The sequence below is a fragment of the Pleuronectes platessa genome, chromosome 7, assembly GCF_947347685.1.
Source record: "Pleuronectes platessa chromosome 7, fPlePla1.1, whole genome shotgun sequence".
NCBI lineage: Eukaryota > Metazoa > Chordata > Actinopteri > Pleuronectiformes > Pleuronectidae > Pleuronectes > Pleuronectes platessa.
Window position 1 is genome coordinate 12,263,393 of NC_070632.1, and position 15,316 is coordinate 12,278,708.

General features: G+C 41.1%; 1 protein-coding gene across 1 annotated transcript; it reads left to right on the forward strand.

The window, feature by feature from the left end:
• The first annotated feature begins 2,179 nt into the window (after positions 1–2,179).
• ppp6r2b (protein phosphatase 6, regulatory subunit 2b) lies at positions 2,180–14,014 on the forward strand. The gene is made up of 25 exons (XM_053426750.1): positions 2,180–2,651; positions 4,053–4,208; positions 4,348–4,506; positions 4,624–4,722; positions 4,976–5,162; positions 5,709–5,846; positions 5,936–6,001; positions 6,095–6,207; positions 6,292–6,405; positions 6,621–6,741; positions 7,266–7,427; positions 7,515–7,748; positions 7,864–7,928; positions 8,017–8,132; positions 8,291–8,376; positions 8,897–8,974; positions 9,065–9,162; positions 9,247–9,304; positions 9,482–9,603; positions 9,715–9,890; positions 9,994–10,150; positions 10,556–10,635; positions 11,061–11,271; positions 12,624–12,770; positions 13,151–14,014. The coding sequence occupies exons 3-25, from the start codon at positions 4,379–4,381 to the stop codon at positions 13,182–13,184; spliced, it is 2,790 nt and encodes a 929-aa protein (XP_053282725.1). The 5' UTR covers positions 2,180–2,651; positions 4,053–4,208; positions 4,348–4,378; the 3' UTR covers positions 13,185–14,014.
• Positions 14,015–15,316: the final 1,302 nt, after the last annotated feature.

Consider the following 15,316-nt stretch of genomic DNA (forward strand, 5'->3'; position numbering starts at 1 on the left):
TGAGGACACCTGTATCAGCCTTTGTCAGAAATTATGGAATAAAGGGATTTTACGGAAGGGTACATTTTGCACATAATGCTTTTTTCAATTCAAAATAATGAACTTTAAGGCTGAATTTCTCCAAAATGATACAGTAAATATGCTTGATACTGAATGAGTGTACAGTCTGGATGGTCCTGAGCACAACTGTGTCAGCCTTTGTCAGAAATTATGGAATAAAGGGATTTTACAGTAGCATAAAAGATTGGCTCGCTCCGTATCATGGACTACCGTACACTCTGTAATACGGGCGCACTTGAAATCAGGAAAAGACGAACGTCTGCTCACTTGACCACGAAAAGACGAACGTCTGCTCACTTGACCGCAGTAGTAATTCAATGGAAAGAAATAGAAAACTTACTCAATTGCCCATTTGATAATCACCATGATACTTTATTACAGGTATCCAAATACAGATATGTGTAGGGACCACGTTTGTTGCAGATTTTTCTTCAGAAATGTACAACTGGAAAATTCAGATGTGCATCAGAAACATGTTTTCTGATGGTGTTCACAGGTCACCACCTCTCATCTTTTGTTATTCTGCTTTTTAATTTTAATTTTCGTCTCAGAAAAATATGGACAGGAAAGATTTTTTAACATCCCTGAAACATTCCTCCAAAGGCTGAAAAGGCTGCCTTGTTTTCTCTTGTACTTCTCAACACTTTTTGACTGTGGTCAAGCCAGCCGACACTTGCATCTCTGTGGTCAAATCAGCCGACACAGAAATTATATTGCACTAATTGCAAGTTAGAGGAAGAACAAATGTGGGCATATGTCCGGTTTTCAACACAAACTGTTGAAATGGAGCCTATACAAAATGCATACTTGAAAAATAATTTCTTGGATTAAATCCACAAGAAGTATATATCGTCTATCCTGTGTCATTTTTATGAATAGCAATTTGACAATATAGTCACATATTTTTAGCTTCAAGTATCTATTTCTGGATACTTTAAAGTACTATATAAACACTTTGCTTCATAAGTTCAGAGAGAAACTGTTACGCCTGTGTTCAGGACCTCTGAATATCAAAGATATTTACTACTTAATCTATATTAAGAGATTTTTCAAATTAAAGTCCAACAATTGTACAATCAAATCAGTTAATTTCTGGATATTTCAAAGTACTTTAAAAACACTTTGCTCAACTAGTTCACAGAGAGACTGATATGCCAGTGTTCAGGACCTCTCTGACTACCTTCATACTGAATATCAAACATTTTTACTGTATAGATTTAAAGATTTTTCAAAGTAAAGTCCAACATTTTCACTGTGGAAGTGATCATTTCAGGATACTTCAAAGTACTTTAAAAACACTTGGCTGAATAAGTTCAGAGAGAGACTGATATTCCTGTGTTAAGGACCTCTCTGACATGCTGAATATCAATTATATTTACTGTCTAGATTGAGAGATTTTTCAAAGTAATGTCCAACATTTTCAGTGTGGAAGTGATCATTTCAGGATACTTCAAAGTACTTTAAAAACACTTTGCTCAATAAGTTCAGAGATAAACTGATATGCCTGTGTTCAGAACCTCTCTGACTACCTACATGCTGAACATTAAACGTTTTTACTGTATAGATTAAGATATTTTTTAAAGTAAAGTCAAACATTTACACTGTGGAAGTGATCATTTCAGGATAATTCAAAGTACTTTAAAAACACTTTTATCAATACGTTCAGAGAGAGACTGATATGCATGTGTTCAGGACCTCTCTGACTACCTACATACTGGATATCAAATATTTTTACAGTATAGATTTGGAGATTTTTTTTCCAAGTAAAGTCCAACATGTGTACAATCCAATCGGTTCATTTCTGGATATTTCCTCGACTATAAAAACAATTTGCTCAATAAGTTCAGAGAGAGACTGTTATGCCTGTGTTCAGGACCTCTCTACCTACCTACATACTGAATATACAAAATATCTACTGTATAGATTAAAAAAAATGTTCAGGAGCTCTAAATGGACACTTTACAGAATTTATTGAGTCTTCCTGTTTCTGTTTTGAGGGGTTTATCCATCTGCTTTTGTTGCAAACAATTGAATCAACATCGGACCCTGGGTTTTTCGTAAAAAAAAAAAGGGTGACGTGAGGAGCAGAGCGACAGCCACTCGTCGCACTTGTCTAGAGATCACACCAATATTGTGACAATACTGAAACTATTGCGTTTGTTACTTTATCACATTCATTACCGCAATCTCAAACTTTATTATGTGGTTTGAGGACACGTCTATTGTGTTCATTTAGAAATGTAAATAATTAAAAGATAAATAACCAGACGACAGTTTTCAGGGGAGTCACAACAGATAAACATGTTCAGCGTTTAGCCGAACTTTTGATTACGTTTTGGTGTCCGCCATTTTGATGTGTCAATATGACACATATATTGTTATTTACATCCGGCCTGTCAGTTTGACCACAACACTGTTCGCGCAGCTCCTGCCTCCGTGTAACGGCGGAGCAGCAGCATTAAAGGAAACGAGACCGGGCGAGCTAACGACGCAGTCATGAATAATCAGCCGCGGGCCTCCTCTGGGTGACAGGACCGGCTATAGTCGCAGCTCAGCCTGCACATGACGACGGATACAGGGATGGAGAAGAGGTAAGAGGAGCGGGTGCTTATGGAGCAGAGAGGAAAAACAAACGGAACATGTGACCTAACGTGAAACCGGCGCGCGACGTGGGCGGTGACAGCTTGGGAGGACATCGTCCCGTCCACCATCAATGGCCCCGCTGCGATAAATAACTAAGCCGTGCTAGCTTAAAACCCAAACACCGTTTACCTCCCCCCACCCCCACCACCGGTGCCCGTTACCGAATTACTCCAGTAACGTCAGAAGCGTGAGCGAAAGGTTGCTATCTTTTGTGGACAATGGACAGCCGAGGCGAGTGAAAGACGATACGCGGTGGAACAGGTACAGACAGAGGTCGCTATCGTGAAGCTAACTTAACGTGGGGCTATGATAATAACACGGATAAGCTAATTCATCCCGGCCAGCACCGATGGAACGGTTCCCCTGCTACATAGCTAACAGTGACCGCCACCAGCTGATCTCAGGATGGGAGAGGCCCGACCATTGTTGTTGTGCTCTTGTAGAACATTTAAAATCCACATGTATTTGTGAGGAGACACTCAAGACCTTGAAAGGACAGTGTGAGCGTTAAAACACCTGTTTGTTTAGCTTTAGCATTCTTGGTGAACAGAGAGAGTTCATTTTATTCAATCAAATTCAATGATGTCTAGAGACGAGCCTCCTTTTACATTTTAATACGACGCATTTACCGTCATGTTATAGTTTGCATTAGAATCATGTTCATGTTAAACTGCGATTTAGAATATAGGACAAGATGTTGAATATCCCCTGTACTTGTCCTGTATTGTAAATCACTGACCCACATGCTGTAGTGTGTGACTGCTGACTTTGCAGCATCAGAGATCACATCCATTTTCATGCCAGGCTTCATCCCCAATCTGGATAAACATGCCATGAGAATCAATTGTTAAAAGCAAATGGACTAATGCATAATCATATGCCAGTTCTATTCATACTGATTCTCTAGTATAGCTGTGGTTTAATGTGGCTCTGCTGGATTTGATGGGAACGTCTCCCCCTCAAAGGCAGTGTCCAGTGACAGCTAATGCTTCCAGTGTTCGGGCACTGGCACTATTCGGGCACGATTTCAAGTATTACAAACATCACACACACACACACACTTAAGTGTTTTTCTGCATGAGATTCACTTTGTGTGTTGATCATTCTCCCTCCCATTTATTATTTGCTAATGCATCTGTACCCGAGAGGCTATTCTCCAAGCAGGCTTGGTAATGTCGGTGTCGTACAGATGTGCAGCACTAACTCAATTACACATGCACTGCAAAGAGCGCTGCCAGCCGAGTCTCTGCACTTCTGCTGACTTCAACTCTTCCTCTGGCTCTCAGGATTACACAGCGAATATTCCTGGAAGTGATTGTCACGTGTTTTGTTTTTGTCTCATTTACCAGGTCGAAGACATTCTCTCCTTGTGTCCTGTGACCAGTGTTAAACTATGAGTGAAGCTGCTGTTTGTGACTTCATCGTGTGAATTTGCTAATGCTGATTGATGTGGCTTGATGGCTATTTAGCAAGACCTGACTGAGGCTACCAATCCTTGTTCAAAAGTAAGAGCGTACACACATATTGGGCATGGTACCACACAATTGTTCAACTCAAAGATAGAAATAGTGTAATTTGTTAACTTGCACTTGTATGCTGCACAGTCATGATACTGATCTCCATCACACATTCTCTCTTGTTCAGCAGCTAAGTGTATGTGCCGGTGACGTCAGCCATGTTTTGGAAGTTTGACCTGCACACATCTTCTCATCTGGAGGCTATACTGGACAAGGAGGATGTCACACTCGCTGAGCTCATGGATGAGGAAGATGTGCTGCAGGAGTGCAAGGCTCAGAACCGGAGGTCGGTTCACTGTGAGCTGTAGAATTCCAGCAGCACATTCATATAATTACACTCCATCTACAGTCAGTCCTGCTAGTGATAACTGTTGTATCTTTTGTCATCATTGCGGATTTGTAGACTTCTCCTGTTCCTGTGCCAGGAACACTGCATGCAGGAGCTGGTCTGTATGATTACTACAGAGCCCCCTGCTGGTGGAGAGGAGACACAGCGTTTCAAGTAGGTGTCTTTGGGTAGAATACTCTTATGAAGTACAGTATACTGTATACAGGAAAAATGAGTTGTGGGGCCGCACTTTATTATATATCTTTTACGTCATTTTAAAGTGGAGCTGAAATCTGAAGTGGACTCAGTAGTGGAAACATAATGTCCTTGATCCAATCATCTTACTGTACCAACAATAATTCAATGGAAACAAATATAAAAACTACTCAATTGCCTCTTTGATAATCACCCTGTTACTTTATTACAGGTATCCAAATATAGCTTGTGAGCTGTTGACATGTGATGTGGGAGTGATCAATGATAAGCTGGGTAATGAGGAGTCCCTGCTGGAAACTCTATATGCCTTCCTGGAGCAGCCGTCCCCACTTAACCCCCTCCTGGCGTCTTTCTTTAGCAAGACAATTGGGAACCTCATCACACGGAAAACTGAGCAGGTAACACCAACACATACTATCACACACTCGGACAAGAGGACAGCTACTTGTTTTGTGCTGTCGAGATTTACGTTATACAGTTTGAGGGGTGATTACATTAAGATAAAATGGGGATTACTCCCAGTCCCAACCAACATGGTGGTTGAGTTTTAGCTCTCTTAAAATGGCAAAATGCAGTCGTTCCAACACACAAAGCAGGTTCCACCCTGTTGGTGGCAGGGATGAGGCCTGAGGATGTCAAGGTCAGTCTGTCTGAAGACTTGAGCTAACCATGCAGCTAAAGGACTATAAAGGCACAGTGAAACTGTCTGGGCTGTATATAAATCTGTGAGAGCAGAATTAAAAGAGCATACAGACTGATATGCACTTGCATGCGGACATTTCTGACTTTTATCAATTTGTCCTTCAAAAAATAATATCACACTTATTCAGGAAGATATTCTTTCTCTCTACATAGAGCACTGTTGACAACAAGGTTGCATGTCCCTAATTGTGTGGACGCCAGTGTTATATTTTGTGTTAGAGTGTTTCCTCTGCTTTGTTTAGGTGATTAATTTTCTGCGAAAGAAAGCGGGATTCCTTTCCCTGGTCCTGAAGCATATTGATACATCAGCCATGATGGATGTGCTCCTACGACTCATCAGCTGTGTGGAGCCAGCCCCTCTTCGACTCGAGACTCTTACTGTATGAGAGAAACAGACCCAGATTCATGCTTTTAGAGATTATACACTAATATTTTGTGCATTCATAATGTGAGCTTTTGTTCTTAACAGTGGCTGAATGCAGAGAAGTTGGCAGAGAGACTCGTAGAGCTTATTCACCCTGAGAGAGATGAAGAGGTATAAAATATACTTTCACCCTCAGTCAGAGACCCGTGAATAGACAGACCACGAGACTGAATGCCGACGTGTGTTTCCCTCTTTCTCTCACAGAGGCAGTCCAATGCATCTCAGACTCTGTGCGACATCATTCGTCTGAGCAGAGACCAGGCCAATCAGCTCCAAGAGATTTCACAACCTGACCCTCTGCTGTCTGTGCTGGAGTCGTAAGTCAGACATATGTGCAACCACATGCAAACACAGTCTATGAAAGGCTGTAGAGATGACAATATACTCCATTGTTTCTGCAGGCAGGAGTGTGTGGAGCAGTTGTTGCAGAATATGTTCTCGGGAGAGAGGACCGAGAGCTGTATCGTCAACGGGATTCAAGTTCTTCTCACATTGCTGGAAATCAGGAGGCCTGTGTGAGTGGGAAACTTGAAAGCAGTTTTAAACAGTGTGTAAATAATGTAAATAGTTTAATTCCATAGGGATCACAAATGTGATTTTTAATTTGATCCCTGACTTCCATTGTTTTTCCTAGTTTTCTCCAGCTGAAGTTGGTCGCATCTCTTCTGTTTGACCATTTAAAAAAAAAAAAACATTGTGTCCATTTTCTGTTTTGATATGTGTTTGACAGGGTGGATGGTGTAATGGATGCTCAGGGTTTTGAGAGAAGTTACACTGTTAACAGCAGCATCTTGTTGGCCATTGAACCACACCTGGTACACTTCCACCAACTGCTTCTGGAGCCTCCTAAGGTAAGTGGTTATTAGGCTACATTTATATAGAATTCTTGAATTTGGAGCACAGTGTTGACATTGCAATGTATAGTAAGAAACATTTGCAACAATAAAACTTTCAGGCACCAGTAGCATGTAATGAAAGCTGTTGTAATATGAAATAACTCAAGATAAACACAGTATGATAGGTATCAATTGAAAAATAATGAAATTCCTGTACGGTAGTATGATTTAATTTGGGTACCAGTAAAACCCATGGGATCAGAACTGAAGAGGGGTTTTCCTCACACTAAAATTGTTCTTTCATTTAAAGAAAATCAGAGCACAAGATATTTTAAGTTGGTCCAAAGCTGAGTTTGATGAGCAGCAAGCCTCTTTTTCAGTTATTTAGTTTGACTGCCACCTAGATACCTTTTGCTTCTCTCTCATCACACCTGTAAGACAAAACTCTGCTAGAGCTTCAAACTGTTATTTCCTAAACCCCTATATGCCATCTGTGTACACTTTTAGTAAGCATGTCTGTGTGTTTTGAAAATGTTTAGAGAAATCCTATACTGACCAGCATGGGTGTGCTGGAGGAACCACTCGGAAACACGCGTCTGCATGTAGCTAGACTAGTTGCCTCCCTGCTGTACACCAGCTCTGCCAGCCATGCCGTCGTAGCACAGGAACTTTGCAGACTTAATACAATGGACCTGCTTCTGGTGAGTTGAGCAATACCCTTTCAAAAGCAATTTCAAACTACAATGATGTGAAAATGTTCTAAAGTCTAATGTTATGCTTTTTTTCAGGACTTGTTCTTCAAGTACACGTGGAACAACTTCCTGCACCTGCAAGTGGAGCTTTGTGTTGCAGCCATCCTCCGACCCTGTGCCCATGAAATGAGACTCCAGCCTGGTTTGGGATCTCAGGACAAATTCAGGCTTCATCATGATGCATCACAAGAGCAGGCTTTTACTGCGACCCCCACTCCAGAACCTTCAATCACCCCTGAAAACTCCGCACATAACTTAATGGTGACTCATGTAGGTGTCTGTGTTTGTAGCTCAAGGCTTACGTGGCATTTGATCTACTGGATGGGCCGATGTGGCTCTTTCTGAATTAAAACAATCGATTGACCCATTATTTTTCTCTCACAAGTTGTTTCATCACTGCCACCTTGTCCAGAGGATTCTTCAGGCTTGGGAAGACAATGATAAAATACAGTAAGGAGCTGTGAGATGATGATGTTTCTGTGGATTTTAGGAATAGGCAGACTTGTGTTACACTAAAGTTTGTTTCTTCTGTTTCCAGATCAGAAGGTGGTATGAGAAGAGGGTATATGGGGCATCTGACCCGGATTGCCAACACAGTGGTCCACAACTTGGAGAAGGGCCCGGTTCATACACAGATTAGTAGCCTCATCACAGGTGTGTGTGTGGGCTGTAAATATAACATATGAATACATGCAAGATAGTGATAATAAAAATAGAAAATCGAAGAAAGCAATTAGGGTAAATTGATGAACGTGTCCCTGAGCTGTAGTATTGTTTTCTCAATGCCACTGTCCTTGTGATTTTGGATGTAGATCTGCCAGAGGACTGCAGAGGACGCTGGGAAACCTTTGTGGACCAGACACTGTCCGAGACCAATAGGAAGAACACCATAGACCTGGTAAACTCTGATGAATATTGACAGTAGCTGGTTGTAATCATACACACACGTAAAACTTTAAATGTTATATTTAGGACTTTGTATTACCACTGATTTCCCTATTTCCCTTGGGCACTCAGAACAGGTCATTCTGAGGAGGGCTGTTTTAGACAGGGTAAAAAGGGAGCTGTTTTAAATGATCCTTTTTGGTGTTATACTTCCCACATTTTTTCATCTGCAAATTGCACATCTTTTTCATCTGTCTTCAGGCTTGGTGGTGCCTCCAGTGGAGCAGCTCCCACCACGTTAAATGTCCCTTGTGAGGCCAGATATTGTTTCATAAAAAGGCTGGCTTCACAATACTCATGGCTTTATGCTCATGTATCCAGGGGAATAGAACATAGATTGTAAACGGAATTAATAAAATATTAATATTTGGATTTTATGAGTCTAGTTTGGATTATTGAAATGAAGATGGATAATAGAAATCTAATTAAAAAACACAGCCCAAGTAAATTTATGGTGGCATTTCCCTATTTAGGTTGGCACGGGAAACCCACGTCCTTCCTCAGAAGATGATATGGAGAGCCCCTTCCCTAAAGAACTGACACTCCAGCAGGTACACGTGCAAAAGAACACACAAAACACACATTGGGGCTTTTTTTATCAGCTATCGTCAGATAATCCAACTTTGTGATGATTATTTTAGGCCTTTTCAGACTACCAGATTCAGCAGATGACGGCTAACTTTGTGGATCAGTTTGGCTTCAATGACGAGGAGTTCACTGATCATGACGACAGCATTGGGTAAATCAACTGATATTTACTTTCTGAGTGTCAGTGTCATCTTGTCATTGTGAGATGATGAAGTGGTTTCTGATGTTGTTTCAGGGCGACGTTCGACAGGATTGCTGAGATAAATATCAACATAGATTCAGGCCAGGACAGTGTGAGTTTACTTACATTCTCCACTTTATTCACACATTTGTACGACATAGTTGTTTTCCTGACATTTGACCAGAAAAACTGAAAATGGTTAATTCAGCATTTGTTGCACAACATTACATCAGTATTAATGCACACTGCTAAATCCTTGCACCATGAAGATTCCCTCCTGTCCTTGCAGGCTAATACCGCTGTGTTTGAGGCCTGTTCCCAGGAGAGGATTCAGCCATTTGATGATGATGAAGAGGACATCTGGGAGGAGAAAACGATCAACTATGCAACACAAACAAAGTCTCGAAACAGGTAGACGCATAATCAGAGATGCAGATGCTCTCAGCGTTTGGAATTATTGGTTTTAAATTACTTTTTCTTTGCTTAATCAACGGACTAAAATGTTTTGTTTGTTTCTTCAAGGTTCGGTGGGTCACAGTCCTCCCAGAGCCAAGTAGACAATAAGGCCTGTGACAGGGCATCAGCTTCTGGCACTGAGGCCTCTGACAGCGCAGCAGACTCAGACTCAGAGGAAGGAGAAGAGCCCAAAGACGCCTCAGATCCTTTCTCAAGCCAAGGCCCGACTGAGACAGCAAAGAGTGAGATTTTGTATTGTAAAGAAAAAACTGTCCTCAATGTCCTCAGGACTAAAATAGGTTTTGTATAAGCACCTCATGCAGATGGCACTGGGTTCATTTGCAGACACTGGCTGGATAGCAGACTTCGGGGAGGTGAACTCGAAGGCACCTGCAGCAGGCGTGGGCTTTGCAGCGTGGGACACTCCACTCTCTCAACCAGCTGCCGCAGATGGAGAAGAGAAGGGGTGGGCCAAGTTTACGGACTTCCAGCCTTTTTGTTGGTGAGTATGGGTATGGTCTAAAAATGTGAGCAACGTAAAGATGTTTCTGATTAAACTGATTATACTTGAACAATACCCAAGCATTATAGTTTCTGCTACACTTAAAGACGTCAAAACTTTTAACTGAAAAATTCAAATAACATCAGTCACTTTGCCTATATCAAGCTTAATAATACAGTTTATGTGGAACTGGCGTCTTTCTTTCTTCCCAGTGATGTTTGACACGAAAATGAATTGACTGCTCTGCATCGCTAATCACAACTCTGAAAAACTCCGATTTTTTTTGCATTCAAGCCTATCAGTAGAATTGCAACTATAGACACACAATAATGAAGATACTCCACCTCAAATAAAAAATTGTGTGTTGTGTTTGAGCAGGTTTTCTTATCTGTTATAAATTCCCAGCTCTGAAACAGGGCCTAGATGCAGTTCTCCAGTGGACTCTGAGCACAGCGGATCAGAAAACACCAAGACAAACCAGAACCGTAAGTTTCTACAGTGTGGCGATTGTCTTAAAGTGTTGGACATTTTTTATTATATGTCATTTAAATGCCTTATATGTCATTTAAATACTCATTTACACAGGCATGACATCGATATAAATATGCATTTTGTGTTTTTAAAATTCTGAGTCTCACAATCACATTTTATACAATACATGACCATTTCGTCACAACTTAATTTGCTCAGTATTAGAACCTGTTTTTGTTTCGGTTGGTAAACCTCTGCTGAGATAAAAGAAACGGGACAGTATGGTCCATAGAGACACATGAGTGCTGGGTAAATCTATGTGCATGTGGCAGCTCTTATCTACTGCTTCTCTTAGCTCTGTGATCATTTCACTTTTCCCTTGAAGCAAACGTGCATCCAATGTTTAAATGAGAGGATTTCCTCTTCCGTCTGCCTGCAGCTTGTGTGTGGAGTGTGTGTGTGGCGAGAAAAGCTCCACTGGTGGCGTCAGACAGCTCTTCCTCCAGCAGCTCTGACAGCGACGAGGAAGAAGGCAAGACTGTGTCTACATCCAGTGAGACGGTCACCACAGAGACCATCACTACTGGTGCTGGCAAAGAGACCATTCGGCTCACCATGGATGCTAAAAATGAGAGGGCAGTCTTCAGCAGGTACACTTGCTCACGCAGCTCACGAGTAGTAGCTCTTTCTAATTGGTGCCCTCCATTTCCTATTGAACTTTCATGTGCTTTTACAGACCGTCCTTTCCCTTCCACACGTTTTCCCACACAGTTTTACTTCCACCTTCCCTGTTTTTCTTCTGATATCGTCCTCCTCCTGTCTGTTCCCTCCTTTCTCATCTCCCCTTGACTCCAGAGTATTCAGACCAGCAGTCAGACGGTATGTCTCTCACTCTGGAGTGTGGAATGCTTTCCCGAAGTTGTATGAAGGATTTAAGAGGCCATCACAAGTACAGATGTGCCACATGTTTTTGTTTGCTTGATGTGTTTAACAGGATGTGGAGTAACAATCGCTTGTGCCATAATTCAGGCCAAGTCTAATTCATAAACAATGTACTAACCTAAGGCTGGTGACTTGCAGGTTCTATACTAGGCTCATCCCATATCCTCAAATGACAGCAATGACGCCCAGCATGAAACTGTTCACTCAGCATTGTAGAAATTAAAGGGTCCCTTGACTTGTACAGTTACACCAAAAACTGAGATCAGTGTATGATCATGCAATGTAGTTTGATGAGACAGATGATTTTTGTCTCAGTCCTAACACTGGCGAGGCTGAAGTTTATAAGATTTGTTATCTTTCAGAGAACCCACACTACTAACAGTCAGATAGCATGCGATGAACAAAAGCTACTAGCAATCCAGCATATCAGCATCTTAACAAATCAATACATAAGCAAGTTACTAACAAACAGTGCACCTAAGCATGCCTCAATTAAACCCCTTTAAGTCCTGTAACTCTCCTACACTCTGACTGGCCATCAGGATTAGCAGGACACATCACGGTGGGATGCTGTATGGGTTGGACAATTAAAACGTTGAAAAGAAACAAAGTTTTGCCTTCTCAGACAACAAGGCTCTCTGTCTTTTGTCGGCGATTCCACTACTCCAGAGAAAACTTCAGGGAAAACAAAAGCAAAGCAAAAACGAGGCTTATAGGGAAACAATTAATATGCAGATGATGTTACTGTTCAATAGTCATTACATTATGCAATCAACACTAACCTCATGATGATGAGTTAAAGGTAAAAACTTGACTATTGCCACCTAATCTTAATTTGAGAGGAACTATCTTTTCCTTTGCAGTCACAGTCTGTTGTGTGGTGGCAGCAACAGAACAATGGACACATGGTTTACTGTGTGCCCTGGACATGTTTAGGACCAGTGTGGACTGAGTTGAAACCAACTGTGATGAACTTCAGCCACTATTATCTACACTTTAATTGCGGTGACATCCCCTGGCTGTCATTCTAGTTTGTTCATCGTTTGTTTGTTTCTTTCAGTGAAGGGGTTAAGGTGCCAATTGAGGGGCTCACAGTGCAAGACACAGGGACAGGCAATGATAAAGACAACGAAAAAGGAAAGAATAATGGAGACTGTCCCAACCCAACAACTGCCAGTCCATCTAACCAGTCAGCTGCTGTCACACAGTAAGTGTTTGGTTGTTTGATTCAATTGGTAACATCAGCACACTTGACAAATGCTTCAAATCCCTGGTTAAGCTTAAAATATGGGTATATTGATGATACTTGTCCTCTTAAGCTACATTATTAATATATATTATATATTATAAAGATCTTGCCCTGGTTATGGGCTATCTTTGTAGTTTAGGTCGTTTTCCTTTTTTTGCTGAGATCTTAATGTAGAGATGTTGACTTCTTCAAATCTTTCATTGCATTTAGGATTATTAACCAGATTCCATTTGCATCTTTTGTATTTGGGTGATGGCAGAAGTCCTGGTGGAAAATATTTAGCAAGTAAAACAATAATTTCTGAATCTCTGTCCCTTTTTTTTTTTAACCTTTTATAGAGAGACGCAGGCCTCTGCTAATGGACCGGCCTAGTGATACGGTACAGGGACACACACACAAGGCACTTATCACCACTTCATTCAATATACAGCCATGGCCACGCATCCTTTGCTCCCCGTTAGCGTCTCTTCAAAACCCCTGTCTGTATCCAAAGAATGGGAGATCCTTAATGTCAAACAGCCCTTGACAGTATGTATGTTGGATGGCACAAATCTGCACATGGGCTGTTAATGGACTTCATGACACGATTAACTCTGATCAAGGTCAAAGGAGAGTGTGTGTTCTGAGCATTTCATCTTGCCGATAGCCACGTTATGTTACATACGAAAGATTTCTAGATCAAATTTTTACATTGAACCTTGGAAAGTGAAGCCCTCTTGGATTCTGTGAGGAAGAGAGCTGACACTAGGTGTGTGAGCGCCAGCTGTGGCCCTCAAATCTTAAGAAAACTCGTCTAAAATTTCGATTAAGATTATGGATTAAATTCACCTTCAGATTTTCAGGGCATTAAACCACAGCCCAGTGCATTTTTCTAGAAAAGCATTTAATTGTTTACACTTTAGTAAATAAATTGTATTTAAATTGTCAGCCAAGATTACAGAAGCCAAGATGTTTGCAAAGCTAGCTGCCATTTTGTCTTGAGCATTTGGATGTACATGCCAGGCAGATGATTTATTAGTGAAATGTGTGAGTGATAAGTTTTTGTTCAAACTTGCAACCTGAACATTTCTCTCTCGACTATCTCATTAGAGTTAGGTAGTTTAGTTACACTGTGCTCTCTCGCTCTGTCTGTGTGTCTGTCTGTCTCTCGCTCTGTGTCTGTGTCTGTGTGTCTGTGTGTCTGTGTGTCTGTGTGTGTGTGTGTGTGTGTGTGTCTGTGTGTGTGTGTGTGTGTGTGTGTGTGTGTCTGTGTGTGTGTGTGTGTGTGTGTGTGTGTGTGTGTGCGTGTGTGCGTGTGTGCGTGTGTGCGTGTGTGCGTGTGTGCGTGTGTGCGTGCGTGCGTGCGTGCGTGCGTGCTCTGTCTAAGGTACAATAGTGCATTCTCAGGTCTAAGGAGAGGTATGCAGATATAAAGAAAGCACACCTGTGTAACACACACACACACAGACAGTGGCATACACATGTATACATGGCCGTACACACACGTGCAAATGACACACAATGATGTGCACCTACCAATTCATATCACCCTCAAAGCTGTTTAAATGTAATATTGTGAAATTTGAACCTGTATTAGGTTGTGGCTCTTCTTGGTAACATGTAATCGTAATATAAATGTAAACAGTATATATATAAACATTATATCTATTTTTGGAATAAATCCAGTGTATGGGAAGGCGGTTGTTTTGCAGGTTGCAACGTGTGTATCGTATGTGTGTGTTGTACTGTTGAAATGAGGCAATAATGATGTCTGTGTTTCGGTTACTAGCCCAGCATCAGCTCCTGATCCTCTGCTACATGCTTCCTACATGGAGGTTTGGAAGTGTGCGTGCGAGCATGAATGTGAGTCTGCAGTATGTCTTCCATATTGTTTACCTAAAGGATAGTTCTGGTTTTTGTCAACTTGGGTCGTGAGATTTTAAGTCATAGCTTTGAAACAAACTACCAGAAAATTTAACTTGAACATAAAGTAATGGAAAAACATTAATCGCAGTCCGTCTGAAAAATGTCCAGCTTCAACTTTGACTTTTTATCATAATGAGCACACCGTTCTTTACATATGTAATGAAGGATTATTGACAACTAGAGCAGAAAAAATGTGTTCTTTAATCCAATCTTAATTTGAGAGGAACTATCTTTTCCCAATCTCTGCCAAATTGAAGCTCCTTTTAAAAAGTATAGTGTGTAGGATTTATGGGATCTATCAGCAGAAATAGTGCATAAACACCTGGAATTAACAAGCATTGGGTTTTTGTAACCTTCCAAAGAGTCTACCATGTTGCACCACCACTTTTTTACAGTAGGCCAGACCCAATGACTGTATATAAAGATGGATGAAATGACAGTTGGTGAACGAATGCAACATAGGTCATATCCACCATGTTGGCAGATTGGACATGGGCTAAATCAAATGGACAAATACATTTTTTCCAAAGAAGTTTTCTGTCATTTTAGGTACTTATTCACACTGATGTATGTGTAAGTGTTCATTGTTCTTTTAAGTT